Consider the following 16,128-nt stretch of genomic DNA (forward strand, 5'->3'; position numbering starts at 1 on the left):
CCCACGTGACTGTATCCCGAATTTAATAGGAAACAATCACCAAGAAAAGACACAGAAAAGAGGGAGGTTCAGTCTCATTTTTTGCACTTTATGGGGCGTTTTGGGCGTTAGTTTGCCTATCTTCCGGTCACGATCGCGAAAAACCTTTCACCATGGTTGGCCAAACCACATTTCATAAGGCCCCGTTCAGCAGTGTGGTGTACACAGGTTCGTTAATCATTGTGCCTCCCACTGGAGCAGCAGAACATTCCACCCGGGACCCAAGAGCTGAGCCGAGACCAACACGAAACTATAATCAAAGGATCAGGAGTGCAAATTTCACCCGACGTTTGACAAATGAAGGTCCAAGATCCGGGCCAGGAGGTTTCATTTTACGTAAAAAAACTGGAGTTCAATTTAATGGAGTACTGAATGGGGGTGGGAGACCTGAAAAAAACGCCACGATTATTCAACCTGAGCCTTATATTGCTTGTCCCTTGGGAAAGGATTGACACGCATACATTACCACACCGCTTTGTTAAACCAAAAACGTGTGTGTGTCGTCTAATGATGTGTTACGTCTGTTGCGAAAACGTCATTTAAAGCCTTCGAACACGGCAAACACAACGGTGCAAATATGCGGAATTAAGTAGAAAAGATAAATTTGATTACATATTTCCCACAACCTCAACCTTCGCCCGGCAGGGTCATCTCGTCAGTGTGCCATCGCGCTAACGAGAAGAAATGCGAACCGGACCGGAAATGAAGACACAAAACAACAATGCTGCCCTCCCATCATCCCCCCCAAAGCCACCCCCAAAGCAAAACGGCAACCCCAGAATTGGCGAAAAGTGTGGAAAATTAGAGCCAAAAAAAAGGTAGCCCCAAAGCCACCACCGTGTGCCATATAATCCAATCATCTCCGTTCCATCGTTCGTCTTCTGCTCCAGCAAAACCCTCTGTGTGGTTTTTTTGTATAATTATTGTGGCCACTTTTAATAACCGGCGATGTCCAGCGGAAGAAGCACGTAGAGATCGGTTAATAAACTAGCTCCCCATCACAAAGAATATTAAACGCTATGCTTCCCTCCTCACGCCGCAAGCGTCTACTAATCCAATGCCATCCAAAAGGCACAACACCGTTGCTCTAGCCACTATTACCCACTGACCCAGTGAGGGGTGTACTGAGGGGAGAACTCGTAGATTTTATCCACACGACACACGGGGGCCGCCAAAACATCCAACCGTTGTCCACCCACAAGACGACTGGCCGACGTGGAGTGACGTTCGGGACGGCGGGGGCCATTTAGTGATCGCACATTGTGGTCAGGGGGAGAGGAAGGAGGGAGAGAGGGGGAGGTTCATTTGCATCGGACCGGCGCGATTAAGTGCCGTGATTTCAATTAACAACTGGCCAATAGAACACGCTCGCCTCTGTGCCTCTGTGTACTTCCTCTCCAAAGACGATGGTTTGGCCCAAGTTGAAGGGTAGCAAAGGGTAGTAATTAATAAACGCACCGGAATCACCAACTACAGTCAAGAAGCCGTCAGTTGGATTCAGTCCAATTTGCATGGAAGGATGCAACAGGTGAAGAACAATGCAAACCTTCCGCAGTGCTTGGCGTCAAGCGAGGAACCCCTTCACGAGCAAATGTGCATTGTTGTTTGTTCTATTGTTTTTCGGTAAATAACGATGCAAAAATTAAATTATTCACAGCTACAATTTTCACTTTGTTGAAATCACTTTATGGTTCTCGTATGAGTTTGGAGGTGGCAGCTTTGTCAGGAGGTAACGCAAGCGGATTTCCGTTTCCCAGTTCGCCGGCTGAGCCCGCAGCAGAGTTCAGTTTGTTGGTCACTAATTAACTCATCAACTGATGGAAAAAGACCAGAAAATAACACGGTTTTTGCATGCTTAATGCAAGCCGTCTCTCTGTGTCTACTCCCATTTTTTTTGCCTCAAGTACAGTGATTAACTCCACTGTGAAGCTGTGAAACCTCGACAAAGCGGCAAATTAAGCCATCAAGCCAAACAAATTCACGCCTGAGTGTGAAACGCAATTTCGTTTATCTGCGTTTTGGGTGAGATGTTGATCTGGTTAAGAATAGGGTCGACATTTTTACCATACCTGATCGATGCTTGGTGCTTGCAGGTCCAACAAATGGTGCAATCGACAAGCAACATTACGCGACACAGCATGGTCTCTTGCACCATACCATTGGGATACATGTTAGTTGTGTGCTGTGTCGCTTAATTTTATGTAACGTGCCTTCTCCTCAGCAACCTTGAAATTTTGCGCTAATATGCTGATCACTTCTCTCCGTCGTGGGAGATGAGATTGCGCGGATGGTCCGAAAGTGCGCTATCTTCGCATGCTTCGCATGGTAAACAAAACGCTTGTACCGGGAAAGCGCTCCACTCGATCGTCGTCTTCCGTCGGTCCTGTCTGACGACACATATTCGAAAGTTTTTCGCACAACCTGTTGAAGGTCGCTTCTTCTTCTCCTACTTGAAGAGGAACACCGCTGACATTGACCACGTTGCGGCACGTTGTGTCTAATGCGCCCTCCCGGTTAATGTCCTCTCTGTCGCGCGGACCGTGTGGTATCGCGGGAAGGGAAAATGTAAACAAATGTTGGCCGAACATAGCCGTCTGCGCTTCCTTGGCGCTACGTGGCTTGAATCACATCGCGTATTAGCGTACCGATATAACGTGCCATGTCGGTGGTGATATGCCCGGCGCTAGAAGACCTCGCTCGATGCGTCTCGATCGTTCGAATACGCGCGCGGGCGCCCGCCGCACACTGTAATCTAAATCCAATTGAACTTCTTCGCCGGCAATCTTAGTAGGCCGGTAATGTCTTCTCTAACGATTTCATCCGCCATTTGCGAAACACTAAAATTGCACCCTGATGTGTGGAGGTTTTCCGCGTTCATCATAATCAGCCTTGTTAGCGTGACCATTACGGGGACACACAAGGGCACACACCAAGGAGGAACGACATATGATACTGCACGAGCGTGGGGAGCGCATGGAGCTACTATGCGACATCGTTATGATTACTAATCAGATATGCATCTAAGGTCAAGTTCAATGAATTGATTATATTTATAAGTTGAAAGGCGACCACAAGCAGTTGGTGGGGCAGTGACCTGTAAGCAGGTAATTAATTTACATTTACAGAAATATTTAGTATTCTAGTAACAAATTTAAATAATCGAACGAATCCTTATTCAACTGACGTTTCAGTTAAAATGAATTGCTCAATCGCTATCTATCGGCTGAAGCAGACACTTCATGCTGTCCGTAAGATACTGGGACATATTGTGCGACATTTGCATCGTCTCTTCACCCGTAGCAAGAGTGGCTAGATCTTTATCAGCTTTCTCCTCATGCTTAATATCCAACCCCAGTGTTTCGGAACCGTCCGGAATGTCCTGTATCTCATGGTACTCGATCACCGTGCCGTCATTATCCGCCCAGAAATCGATGCTCTCGTACAGTTCCCGCATATCGGCAAATTGGTTGGCGTGCTCCTGGCACTCAGCATCTGCTAACACGTAACATTTGCTATCCTCCGACGTTGGTTCATTTTCTTCTTTCTCTATAATCGCCTCATCAGTTGCATTTTCTTGTTTAGAAAAAAAAGAATTAAATTTATGCAACTCATTTAAAAGCAACAAATCACTTACCTTGTTTCGTGGTGGGATCGTAATAGATAGGCAGCCTGCTGCCAAAGAACTTCTGCAACTCTTCCCTAGTCACCGGGCCATAGTTACCAGCAATATCGTCACCGTAGTGCGGTGCCGGCATCGTTACCTGGTCCACATACTCTGGCGGTATATCGACGGTCACATTTTCCTGCTGGCAAATGCTATTGCGCAGGTGCATCTCGATCTTCATCTTCTCGAATATGATTTCTAGCCAACTGTTGTGGAACTCTTCCAGTTCTTCGCCCACTGGCCACTCAAAATCTTTCGGCAGCGTGCAGCAAACCTTCTGCTCAAAATCATTCTCGCGCTCCTCGTGCCAGCAAAGCCACTGGTTGAAGAAGTCACAGTTGCTGCCCAGGAACTGATGATGGCAAAAGACCCGGCAGTCTGTCCCTAGTTTGGCCCGCTCCGTCTCTTCCAGCGACTCGGTGGCGCACTGCTGGAAGCCATTAATTTTCAACATCAGCAAAAAGTCCTCAACACGATTGAGCAGGAAAATGGTGGTATCGCCCGTCCGCCATTGTTCCACCATTGCGGGCACGTTGACGATGAGCCGGGTTTGATCGTGATTCCAGCACAGATAATCCACCAGCTCGGTGTTTACCGCGATCCAGAGCTTTAGCACGAAGTGCAGCTTCAGTAAATCCGATTCCGGGATGGAATCGTTATCAATTGTGATATATTCCATTTGCGTTTTTGATACTTTTTGCACGCCAAATTACGATTCGATGAGGTGCTGCTGAGGACGAAAAACTCACTAACCCGATACATGGCATGATTTGACAAATTTGGCCTTTTCCCCTTCGTTGCCATGGTAACGCAAAGTCAAAGGCCGCCAATTTTAGTGTCCGTCGCGGGATACTGCGATGACGTTTCTCCGAGAAGGCTCTTTATTTCCCCCTCTCCCACCGATTAGATTAGACTATTTGACATCCTCCATTGACGTGTCAATTATACATGTAATTTTACCTAATTTTATATTAAATCCCGTGGATTTCTTCTTTCATTGAACAATTTAGAAACGAGGTGGCTCAATGAAAAAGATAAATGCTTTAATTTTACTTCATAAAATAGTACACCAGCAAAGCGATCAGCAAAACGATAACCGCTACCAGCCCTCCGACGACCGGCAGATTAAGCTTACCTTCAAAATCATCTTCCGTGCTGGTTTTACGCCACACCTCCTCCTCCCCGGCCGGGCGTTGTTCGTCCTCTTTCACGGCAGGCACTAGCTCGACAGTACACTTGAGATCCCTCGCGGTAACACCTACATCCAGTATTTCCTTTATCCGCACCAGCGGCGTTTCGACGCTTTCCTCCGGGAATAGATAGTCGCTGAACTCTACCGGAAAACCGCCCGGGCCCTGGCGCACCGGGAAGTACACGCGGCGGGGCAGCTCGTTCAGCGTAATCTTGTCCTGCGGCGTGTCCTCCGTCTGCACCAGCGAATCACAGTGGATTTGAATGCGCGACATCAGCGACCGTACGATGTCGGTGACGATGAAACGTTCCGCTTCGGCGAACGTGCATCGCGAGTGGATGTAAATCTGTGAGCTGACGATGCCGTCGAATTTCAGCGTGCCCTCGAACTGTTCTATTTTTGCCTCGCTCGCGGTAAGTTCGGCAGACTGCAATGAAAAAGGGGAAACACATTGTTCAACCTGAACGATTGCTGTACCACGCGCCACAACTTACCGTCGGCAGATAGACGTTTGCCAGAAATTTATCTTGATTTTTCATCGTCAGCACACCCTCGACGGTGTCGGCGCCCAGCTTCGGCGCTCCATCGAACAGAATTTTCGCATCCATCAGCTGCCCTTTCAGCTTTTTGGCACATTCCGTCAAGTTTGCCTCCGTGTCGTACTGTTCCTGGTCGGCCTGTTGCTTCAACGGGTACACCTCGTCCGTCTCGAAGTACACGTTCAGCTTGTGCCAGGTCGTTAGGCGCTCGACAAACTTCCAGTCGCACGGCAGGACGGTCGGATTTTCCGCCGCCAGGGAAACGGTTTTGCATACGTGCGCTTTGCTGCCGGACGAATAGTGCAGCACCAGCTTCTCACCCTTCTCTAGCTCCTCGCACGTGCCCATCAGCAGCGGGTTCGCATCGAACGTTGCCTTCATGCTCATCAGGATGAACTTGATCGAGGACAGAAGGGTCGGCTCCTGGAACACATTCTTCGGGTGGATCACAAAGATGCCCATCACGTACATGCCGCCCGGCAGCATTCGGGTTGCATCCAAAGCGTGCTGCGCAGCCACCGTTGCGTTTAGCTTTTGCGAATCGTCCGCTGTTTCTTCGTCCGTGATGCGGCTCGCGTGGACAATGTAATCCTTTCCGCCGGCCGACGGTTGCCCGACCAACAGTCCCATGCAGACTCCGGCCTTACGGCTGAGCTGGCGCAGATAATCCTCCACGAACGATTCGCACAACACCGAACGACCCATGCTAGAGCCTGTATATCACTTTGCGCACAGTAATTTTGTCCAAACGAGTAAGATGCGATGATCTATAGATGTTTCGAAGGCTGTTTTAAACCTAACATCTGCTGCAAGTTTTACTCTTTTTCACGAATTGCAGATTGTTTTCCCCGGCAAATGACGTGTCGTGTTTCGGTGACGTGTCGGGGATGGCAACTTTCTACTGCATAAATGCGGGCTGTAGTCACGTTGGCATATTCATGTGTATGCTTCGAGCTTAGGAAACCTTTAAAGAAAGCGAAACGTATTTTAAGAACAACGCTAAAAGCTTGGCATAAAGATTTTGCAAAATTCTTACCGACTTTCGCTTCATTTGTAAACAAACTTCTGCGAACAATTTGACATTTCTCTGACAGCGATTCTGTGCAGTTCCCAGTTTGGCCACTGCAATGCCGTGTGGCGCTAGCATCGGCAGCGAGGTGGAGAGATTTTTCAATCGTGCGATTCAAATTTGCAATGAAATGCCGTTATTTCAGTTCAACAGCTCAGTTATTTTCTTGTTCATTTCCCACTAACAAGATGGCAAGAAGACAAAACACCAATCACGTTGTAAACCTGTAATTATCACTTTATTTCTTTTTTCCATTTAAACAGTAAATAAACTATACACAGTAATCTGGCTTATTCGCAAATAAATAATTATCAAAGATCATTGTTCGTCGTGTGTATGCGGTCATTCGACAATCCGATGCCGTCGTCCCTTTCCTACTTCTTTTGATGCCACCTCGGTGCTAATAAATTAATTCGTCAGAGAATCATTTTGCTTCGATTTTCTTTCGTTTCGCATTCCGAGCCACAGATCTCACGTTCGACAGTTGCCATCGCAGTTAATTACGGACCAGATCCAATCGACGTAGTTCGGCACCTTGGTGTAGATACCGAACTTGTTCTGCTTCCCACACCCATCCCCGAAGCTCGTAATACCATAGATCGTCCACGGGCTGTTCAGCTTGGTCGCATCGCGGCACAGCAACGGCCCCCCGGAATCGCCCGCGCACGTATCGATCCGGCCCCGCTTGTGCCCGGCACAGAACATATTCTTCGTGATCGTATAGTCGTGATACACCGCCCGGCACCGCTCGTTCGGTACGATCGGTACCTCCGCCTCGTGCAGTATGTCCGTCCCGGCGTCATCGTTATGGCGCTTCTTGCCCCACCCAATGATGGTGCAGGTGTGCCCGGTCGGCAGGGCCTGATATCGCTCCGGCAGACAGGAGTAACCGATAAAGTTGGACCGTTCCACTTCCCGCGGCAGCTTCAGCAGTGCCACATCGTTGTCGACCGTTTTCTTATCGTACCGTGGATGCTTAATGCTCAGCTCGACGCGGAACTCAATCTCCGTGCCGTCCGATTGCTGCAGATTGTGCTCACCGAGCCGCACGAACAGCCGTTTGCGCACGCAATGCGCAGCCGTTAGAATCCAGCGCGAAGAGACCAACGTTCCGCCGCAGAAAGCCTCCTGAAAAAACGGGGGGAGTGAAAAGAAAAGATCCATCAGTGAAAAGGATACCAATCACCTATGCTCCCTGCCCTCCTTCCCTACCTTAAACCGATTAAGTATGGCCACCTGCCAGGGCCACTGTCCCCGGCGGCTCGTTTTTCCACCGATTATACGCAGCATGTTGTAGAGATAGTTCTTCTTTGGCTTGTCACGCACCATCGGCAAACCGCAGGTCAGCGGCTGGGGCAGGTACTCGGGCTGCAGCAGACCCCGCCGGTTGGAGAATATCTGGGCCGACAGGGTGGATGGCACCGAGACCGTATCGCTTCGGCTCAACCCATTCGGATGTGGCCTTCGCGGTCGGCTGGGCCGAGGCGTTGTCGTCGTGGTTGTGGTCGTCGTTGTGGTGGTGGTGGTCGTGGTCGAAGGTGGTGCCGCCGGTGGGGGCAGTATGATGTTGCGGCTGTTCTGGTACAGCTGATTGCCGATCCACTCCTCGCAGAAGCTGCCCTCGGTGTAGCAGTAGGCAATCTCTCGTATGACATCGTTCCCACAGAAGGACGGGATGCGGCAGCGTCTGCAAAAAAACAAGAGGAGAAAGATTGCATTCATATCTCTGTCACCACCAGCATCATCAATAGTCTCTCGGACTTACTTTAATCTTCGCGTTGTACACTTGGCCGTACACTTGGTCCACTTGCTCCACTTTGTGTAGGGGTTCTCCACCTTCCGTGGCATCTCGAAGACGGCTTTCTCGCGTGCTCGCCGCTGTGTCAATGCCGGGCCGGACTTTAGCATCCTTCCGGCCTGCTCCTCATCCTGCTCACTGGACGAACTGCTCGTATCGGTTGAATCGTCGTCCACTTCACGCTTAGCCGTACGAGCCTCCTCCACGCCCGTAGTCGCGGTGGAGAAGGACTCCAGCAGCTGTTGTTGATAGCGCTGCGTACTGTTGGAATCGTGCGCCAACTTCTCCGTCGTGTGTGGAAAGGTATCTCCTTCGTGCCTGTGCATCATCATCGGCTGCAATCCAGCGTGTTTGCTGCTGTTCGACAGTGGGACAATCGGACGCCAATCTTCCTGGTCGTCCGTTTCGGGGTACTCCTCCCCTTTGCGGTTCGAGAATCCCGTTCCATCCCGATAAAGATGGTCGTAGTAATCCTCAAAGTAATCGCTCAACTTGGACGGTTGCCTTCGCGGCAGATGATACTGCTGCTGCTGCTGCTGACGGTGGCGAGGATATTTCACAAACTTATGGGAAGCCGTCTCGTACCCATTGTCGTAGTGTGGGGCCAGCGCCAGGCTGGGCGATAGAATGCGCTTATCGTCGAAATCGTCCAGATTGATCAGCAACGGTTTGCCCTTAATCATCTGCGACAGTAGCTCCTCCTTGCGGTGGAACGACGGGTACTTGGACGGACTTTTCAGTATGACGTAGTCGGTATCGCTGTCGGAATCATCCAGCTCGTCGTCCTCCTGGATGATGATCTTCTTCTTCTTCTTCTTACCATGCTGCTGGAGCTGCTTCTGCACGTGCCCGTCAAAGTTGACGATCGTAAACTGGTTCAGCGGCAGAGCCGAATGATGCTCCTCTTTGGTGTCCTCGATGTGGACGGTCGGAATCGGTGGAATGTGCAGCGGGACGCAACTGATGAAGTAAACAAACGAATAAACAAACATGAGCATAAGGAACGTGTATCTGGAAACAAGGGCCACACTGCTTACATGTTCTTGGGACATATCCGCTCCTCCGTCTGGATGTGATTGCCACACTTGCGCTTGGCGATGCAGTACCGCTCCCGCTTCTGGTGGCAGTAGTAGTCGCACGGTCCCCATTTCGTGAACGGCGTGAAGAGGTGCGGATTCAGCCGACGCTTCCGGTGCGGCCAGCCGGCCGATCCGGGCTTGATTCGTCGCGGCGCCGCCGGATACCGCCGGCGGTGTTTAACGATCTTCTTCACCTTCCGGTAGCTGCGATCGATTCCGTCCAGCTCGATCGACGTTCCGGCCGCTCCGAATCCGGTCTCGCCGGTCGCCGGTACGGCCGACTGTTCGGGGATAAACAGTTGCGAGCGTGGTTGCGACTGCAGCTTCCGGGGTGTGAAATGTTTGCCATCGATCGTACCACGATCGGACGGCGTGGCTAAAGGTCGTATCAGCAAGCTGCCGCTACCGAACACCGGCGTAGTCTGTTGCTGAGGAATACTGTAAGACTGTGAGAGCGAAGCAGAAAGGGGAATGGAAATTTGTTAGAGTAATTTTTTATACAGCTTTAACAATGTAAAGGTTGATTGAAGTGCTGCAGTGCAAAAGGAAGGAACAAGAAAGAAGCCCCGAAACTCTTTGTTAATTGTGTAGAAAATCCTTCCAACAAAACGACAATTACCGACCACTCGACCCTTTTTTCCGTGCCGTAATTTCCAAGAAATGTTTCCCCCAAAACAACCCCCTCCTCACTCCAAAAAAAGTCCACCCGATTCCCAACGACGATTGGCTGTCGGCGATAGTCGACCCTCAGACAGACTCACGGATTATATTCACTGCGGCACGTCCTCCGTCGTCGTCGTCGTCGTCGTCGTTGACAAAACTCCAGGTCCAGAGCAGCAACAGCGCGCACGCGCGTGATCAGAAGAGTCCACCTTACTACTACACACCTTCAACTTGTCGCACCGCAAATGCAATGCGCGTTTGTCCGTCTTTTACCGTCCACTTCTTCTGTGAATGGGTGGAGGCTTTCGGCCCTTTCGTCTTCTTCCCATTCCCATTCAATAAGCCAAAGCACGAGACTAAGTAAGATTCATGAATGGAGATAGTACCCTGCACACACGCCTACTTCTTCCCCGCTTCAGAGAGCTGCCGGGCCCTCATTACCGAACATCATCCAGCCCAGGTTTGAATGGGTGCCGGCATGCGCGTATTCGGTCGCAAGCAAAAAGGAAACAAACGAACAGAGAGACACGAACTGTGCGTTTCGTTTGCCGGTGTTACAAAATCGTACTGTAATCTCTGGTGTGTCTGCAAAATCGTTCCCCACCACCACCACCCACCGAAAGAGAACCCACCGGCACACATGCAGAGGGGAAGCATAAATTTTCAATGTTTATCGAACATTAAACGTTTCGTTCGCGGCATTCGCCAGGGTTGCGGTTGCTTTATCATGCCGTCCATTTTACTGCACACCGTTTTTTACTGCTCGTGGGTGCATCGTCGTTCACCACGGCATCGTTCGTTGCTGGTTGGTGTCTCAGGTGAGTGTCATCTTGCATAAAAACGTGTTCCCTTTAAAGCTGCAGCTCTGTGAATTGTTGTTACCTGGGGCAGCAAAAGGTGGCTTATCTCACCCCGCAGAGTGTGTGCCTGCGTGTGTGTGTGTATTTACATGCTACCGTACTCCCAGAATAGAAGAAAAACCTCTCTCTCTCTTAAGACACTACAAACATGAAAACCACTCTTAAGCGGGAAGACACTCATTAGGATTAAGTTCAAGAATCGCTGAAGCAATCTGGTCTACTTCCAGTTCCAGCTGCGAGCTCCACATTAAACGGCGGTGTAAACGAGGTGATGAAGACAGTTCCCGTACCTATAAAACTACAATTAAGTCACATTCGGAGCAACGATAAGAGTCGGAGACACCGGTTCAATACGATCAAATTGCTCAATACCCGCTGATCATCGGTATTCCGAGTTCCAAGAGTTGCTTGCGCGGAGTTGAAGTCACCAAGCCGCGGCTAAGCGTCCACCAAGTCCACGTTGGCGGACTGAGTGTGGGTCGATCGTTGTGACGATTGTAGTAATGGTTGTGGTATGTGCGTGTGTGTATCCGTATGTATATACCGTACATAAGCAGGTGTGTTTGGGAAGCTGCACAGCGTCTGGGTTCGTGGGTGGGTGTGGTCCTTCTATTTGGACCACGGAAAAGATGGAAAGTAACGCAAACAACACACCGACCAAACCACCGTACGTCATCGACAGCAAACACAGGGGGCTCTGGTCCATAAAGTCGTCTTAGCTTTGGTTCGTGAAGCTCGGCAATTGATTTACTTTCCGGGTGGAAATACGCGATCGTTAAAACGCAATAAGCTTCTAGGATTAGAGGTTTGTTAACTGATGCTTATTGCGGTGGACAGTTAACGGCTTAATCGTGGATCAATTGAATCATGTGCCATAAGCAACCAATTTCACAAGAAAGCAGATCACGTGCTATATTTCTAAACCTGATAAATCGACACGTTAACAACCCCTCTTCATCTCCATACAGTGAGTAACACAATTTATGCTCCCCCAATACAGCTGTCCATCCGAAAACAATCATCCATTCATCATCTGCTCCATTCAAAAACCTTCAAACCCACATGCTCGTGGTGTAGAAGAACTTCATTGATAGTGGAGAATCGACCCCAAAACGGCGTGATACTGTACAAGGGGGGAAAAAAGGAGAACACTGTTCAAGCAACGCTCTGAACACAGCGCAAGTGGGTTGCAGGATTTGCATAAACGCCCTGGCGTTGTGTGCCAACGCGACCGGACTCGTCGAACCGTCAGGACGCCAAACGTGCCAAAATAGGGAACGGAACTATAATTTATGAGCGGCTCAATTTCTAGGTTACGTTAAATGGGGTGGTTTTGCATTTCGTGTGCTGCATGCTATCGTGCCCGCATCGAAGAGAAACTTGCTGTAAGATGCAGAAGGAAGCAGTTTTGGAGGGGGGTCCCGGAGATGAGCATCAGAGAAGATTGGGTTTGAAAATGAACGCATCTAGTTCTCCACATTTATACTCCTAGTGGTACTTGCATCTATCTTGTAGTAGTCGTTCACCAATGGAAACTACTCAATAAGTGTCCCAATCATCTCTGCGCAATAAATTTAATCCTCTAAGTATCGATAAATTACCAGCAACCTTCCTGAGTGGAAACGTTAATGAAGCTCTCTCACAAACCATTCCCTTTTTGTTGAATCGTTTCGCTTGCGATAAGACATTAGTTAGGCGAGCCATCCAAAATCAATCACCAACCCACCAAAGCCTAAACCATTGGCACAGTCTCTGCCAGAGCCAGACCCTCACCCATCGATCGACCCGCTAATCCGACGAAGCACTCCGCTAACGTACGATGCGTAAAGCTCGCGCATTGGACCACAGGTATTAGATCGTAAATTAGTCCTTTTCATCGTTACCCGCCGGTCCGACCAGTTCCAGGCGTTTGCGTTTAAACGAGCGTAATGGTGCGGCAGCTCTCAGCAGGTGTCACACGCCTCGCCGGCAACAAGCTTCACGAGATCGCGATCACTCTACGTTGCAGTTTGTTGCAAATAAAAACTACTCACAACATTGCATCGGCGGGCACCCATTTACAATCGTTGCGAGTGTACGGCGCGGGTGTGTTACAAACGTGAAGGATCATATTTTTTCCAATTAAAATGTAACCAAATGCAACTGTTCTACGCCCCAAAGGTCATCCGCTAGCGGGGCTGCTACGATTGGGCTAGGGAGGCGATCTTTCTCGAGAAGTAACGATTTGCCCGAGCTTGTTATGACTCGGTGGCCCGGTAATGTCATTGCCAGGCGATAATTATCATAATTATCACAATAAATGATTCCGCGAATTCCAACGCGGCGTGATCTTTCGCTTTTACCCAGCAGGTGGGGAAGCAGGAACACTGTGGCGTGAACTATGTCATTTTGTGTCATTTCCCACTATCATTATCGGATGTGTTGTGTAGTGTGCGACACGGCATCATTTATCTTACACAGTAACTATTGAAATGTCATCCTGATTAAGGCCCGGCGAGTTGCATAACGGCGACTTGGAAGTCGGCGATTTGCACCTAGATTCCTGCTAGCTGTGCCAAGGGATACTATTATAAGCAATTTTGAATGTAAATTAGTGCTTGTTTGTCGGATGACATGTGGAAACTTCTGAAGAAGTCATTTATGTAGTCTTCCATTCCGGCTTTACTAAACTAAAGTGCTGATAATTGTTACGACCATGGGTAAAGAGGTAACGAAATGGTCATTTTATCATTCACATTCAAAGATTAAGCACGATCTCGACACCGCAGCATACCAAAGCCCCGTGTCTGATCTCCGTTTATGTAAATGAATCCATATCTTAAACTCTGAAGTCTGTTGTGAAGATTAATTTCTGCGATTCTGCGTTAAGTCTTCGTCCACAAAGAACAACGCGGCAATATGAATATCGTCCCAAACTTCTTCACAAAAAACATTAGTCCACTTTAAGCTGAAACCCTCCCCCCCCCCCCCCTTTCCAAATTTATGACCCATGTCTGGAGTCCGGTATTAGCTGATAAGAAAACTAGTCATCTCGCTGTATCAAACTCACCGACCATTTTCGCACACTCCATAAATTAGTACGGCTTCCAGCCACACTACCGACCGGCCGGCCTAATTCGTGGGGTTCACCCGGGTTTCGGATTTCACACCCTTCCATTAATGGCCAATTCTGAGTGTACGAGTGTGTGTTTGATGATTCAAGATCGTTGAAACGTTTCGGAGTGGCTTCTTGTGCAAAGAAATCAGACCAAAAGGTAACAACTACTTCTCGAAACGAATTCACCAGATCTCGACCGGTAAGCGACGAACGCGGAGCATCCCACGCAAGGCCCCACCAGCACTGGGAGGGATGGCAACCTTTTAGGTAAGCATCGACCTGGACATCCATCGGTTTACATCACCCATTGTCCCCCCAGTCCAGGGTGGTTGGATTGGCAAACCTCTCCCCAGGGTGGACTCCCTGCGGTGCTGTTTGATTAATTTCGACGGTTCCAATTTCTTCGTATCCCCCTCCCCAGCGGGGATATAGTAAACATTTTTCCACCGGAACCCGGAGTCTACACGCTGATACGTGTGTGTGTGTGTGGCCAACCGGTATTCAATTAACTGCAAGCTTCTGCACTCGGCCAATGCAAATTATTTCCCTGCCAGCGGCAAGCGCAACCACCACCACCGTGATCATGTCTCATTTGCGATCACCGCTGCAGTACAAATAATAATGCAGCGGCAGTTTGTAAAATGTGCCGAAATTAACACCGTAAATTATACCTATCCCGCGGCGTGCGCACTTTGTGTTTGTGTATGCTCGGGATGCTGCTGCGTAAACGAAATGCGACGGCTGCCCAACACAGCCAAAACCCACTCAGATATCGCAGCTGACAACTTAACAAACACATTGACACTCGATATTCATCTTCGAGCGAGAGAGAGAGAGACGAAGAAAAAGAGCAGGAAGAAGACACGATCTCTCGAAGAAGCACAATTCATTCATAAAAACTTCCCACCCTCCCGGACCAACTCGGGATGCCCTTCCGCCCTTGCAGCCATAGGGGGTTTGCCAATCCTTTCCAACCCCCCTGTCGGATGTAGTGTGGCTTTATTTATTCATCTCTGTCGTTCCGCTGAGCGCGCAGTTTGTGTTTGTTTTTTTACTTTTGTTGGGTGGGGGGGGGGGGGGGGGTTGGAAGGCGATTTTTTGGGGGTGTGCGTATGTTTGCTTGGGGGTGAGTTTCGTGAAGGAGAAAAAAAATAAAACCACAAAACCATACGGTTACGCATGAGACACCGAAAGAGACTCTGTTCGCCCACAATCGGGCTGGCGGGAGTGTCGGGAACTTCGTCAACATGACCCCCCCTCCCCTACCAAGAGCGGTGATTATAAATCTTCGTTTGACAATCATTAGACTGTTTACGTTTCCGAACGCGATTTGGCGCTAGGCGTGTGTGTGTGTTCAGGGCGATCCTCTCCCTATGTGCAAGCCAACGCGCATGGTCTCGCAAGCCATATGGCCCGAGCACCATTGGGAATTTGAACGAGGTGCTGGCGGTGTTGGAGTTCCCCCGAAACGCGTTCGCTCCAAGGATCGGTTCGATCCGGGGGCGAATGTTGACGCGTGAATCCATTACGCCTGTTGGCGGAATAGTTTAACCGGTCGTACACGTATTGTTGAACAAATGCTTGATGTGACGCGATCTACATAGGGTGCGGGTTTGGGTACCGCAAGCTCTCCAGTAGAGTGTGCTCTCCGCAAAGCCTAGCCAGCTCGGGCGTTGGAGGATAGAAGGCATTTGCCCGAGCACTTCCGAAATGGAATGGGCGGTAGAAAGGGGGGGTCGTGTACGCATTATTCATCACCAGCATGGAGGGAAACAAGTTGCTAGCAACACGCCGCCAACATGAAGCCTGAAGTGTGTTCATTTTGCACTCACTTTGGGACGGTTGACGTGTCAAAGTACATCCTCAAGAAATTACAAAAACAGATACTCAAAACCACACCAAGTTCGCATTAAACTGTTGCAAATTGTGGTCCGTGTCCCAAGCAACTATTGCTTGTAAAAAGCCCTCTTATAAACCACCAATAGTGTACAAAGAGCGCACGAGACATCACGGTGCCCTTTTGCGCGAGACTTCCATACCCGAGCGGGAACGTGAGCGTGACAGCGCCTTGAATGATTTATACGACCCGCACGAATAAATCAGGGGCTCCAGCTGGTCTCCGGGGGGT

The 16,128-nt window shown here is 49.5% G+C and overlaps 3 protein-coding genes across 4 annotated transcripts in view; all 3 read right to left on the reverse strand.

The window, feature by feature from the left end:
- Positions 1 to 3,043: 3,043 nt before the first annotated feature.
- Positions 3,044 to 4,714, reverse strand: LOC120951109 (uncharacterized). The gene is made up of 2 exons (XM_040369640.2): positions 3,674 to 4,714; positions 3,044 to 3,612 (listed from the first exon to the last, which is right to left on the reverse strand). Exons 1-2 carry the CDS (start codon positions 4,380 to 4,382, stop codon positions 3,245 to 3,247), a joined length of 1,077 nt encoding a protein of 358 aa, XP_040225574.2. The 5' UTR covers positions 4,383 to 4,714; the 3' UTR covers positions 3,044 to 3,244.
- An 11-nt stretch (positions 4,715 to 4,725) lies between these two features.
- LOC120951108 (protein odr-4 homolog) lies at positions 4,726 to 6,531 on the reverse strand. Its single transcript, XM_040369639.2, has 3 exons — positions 6,471 to 6,531; positions 5,390 to 6,398; positions 4,726 to 5,322 (listed from the first exon to the last, which is right to left on the reverse strand). The coding sequence occupies exons 2-3, from the start codon at positions 6,137 to 6,139 to the stop codon at positions 4,753 to 4,755; spliced, it is 1,320 nt and encodes a 439-aa protein (XP_040225573.2). The 5' UTR covers positions 6,140 to 6,398; positions 6,471 to 6,531; the 3' UTR covers positions 4,726 to 4,752.
- A 183-nt stretch (positions 6,532 to 6,714) lies between these two features.
- The window catches only part of LOC120950285 (uncharacterized), a 35,986-nt gene continuing 26,572 nt past the window's right edge, over positions 6,715 to 16,128 (reverse strand). For both annotated transcript variants that reach the window (XM_049605591.1, XM_040368197.2), the window contains exons 3-6: positions 9,339 to 9,826; positions 8,269 to 9,261; positions 7,716 to 8,190; positions 6,715 to 7,631 (exon numbers count right to left, since the gene is read on the reverse strand). In XM_049605591.1, coding sequence (XP_049461548.1) covers positions 6,975 to 7,631; positions 7,716 to 8,190; positions 8,269 to 9,261; positions 9,339 to 9,826 — 2,613 coding nt within the window. In that variant the 3' untranslated portion in view covers positions 6,715 to 6,974. The remainder of the gene's footprint in view (positions 7,632 to 7,715; positions 8,191 to 8,268; positions 9,262 to 9,338; positions 9,827 to 16,128) is intronic.

The sequence above is a fragment of the Anopheles coluzzii genome, chromosome 2, assembly GCF_943734685.1.
Source record: "Anopheles coluzzii chromosome 2, AcolN3, whole genome shotgun sequence".
NCBI classification, from domain to species: Eukaryota; Metazoa; Arthropoda; class Insecta; order Diptera; family Culicidae; genus Anopheles; species Anopheles coluzzii.

Bases quoted from the DNA above. Each gene is read 5' to 3' on its own strand.
- LOC120951108 (XM_040369639.2), bottom strand. From the start codon at position 6,139: ATGGGTCGTTCGGTGTTGTGCGAATCGTTCGTGGAGGATTATCTGCGC. The intron at 5,323-5,389 runs GTAAGTTGTGGC...TTTTCATTGCAG, and splicing joins CAAACGTCTATCTGCCGACG to TCTGCCGAACTTACCGCGAG.
- LOC120951109 (XM_040369640.2), bottom strand. From the start codon at position 4,382: ATGGAATATATCACAATTGATAACGATTCCATCCCGGAATCGGATTTA. The intron at 3,613-3,673 runs GTAAGTGATTTG...TTTCTAAACAAG, and splicing joins CGATCCCACCACGAAACAAG to AAAATGCAACTGATGAGGCG.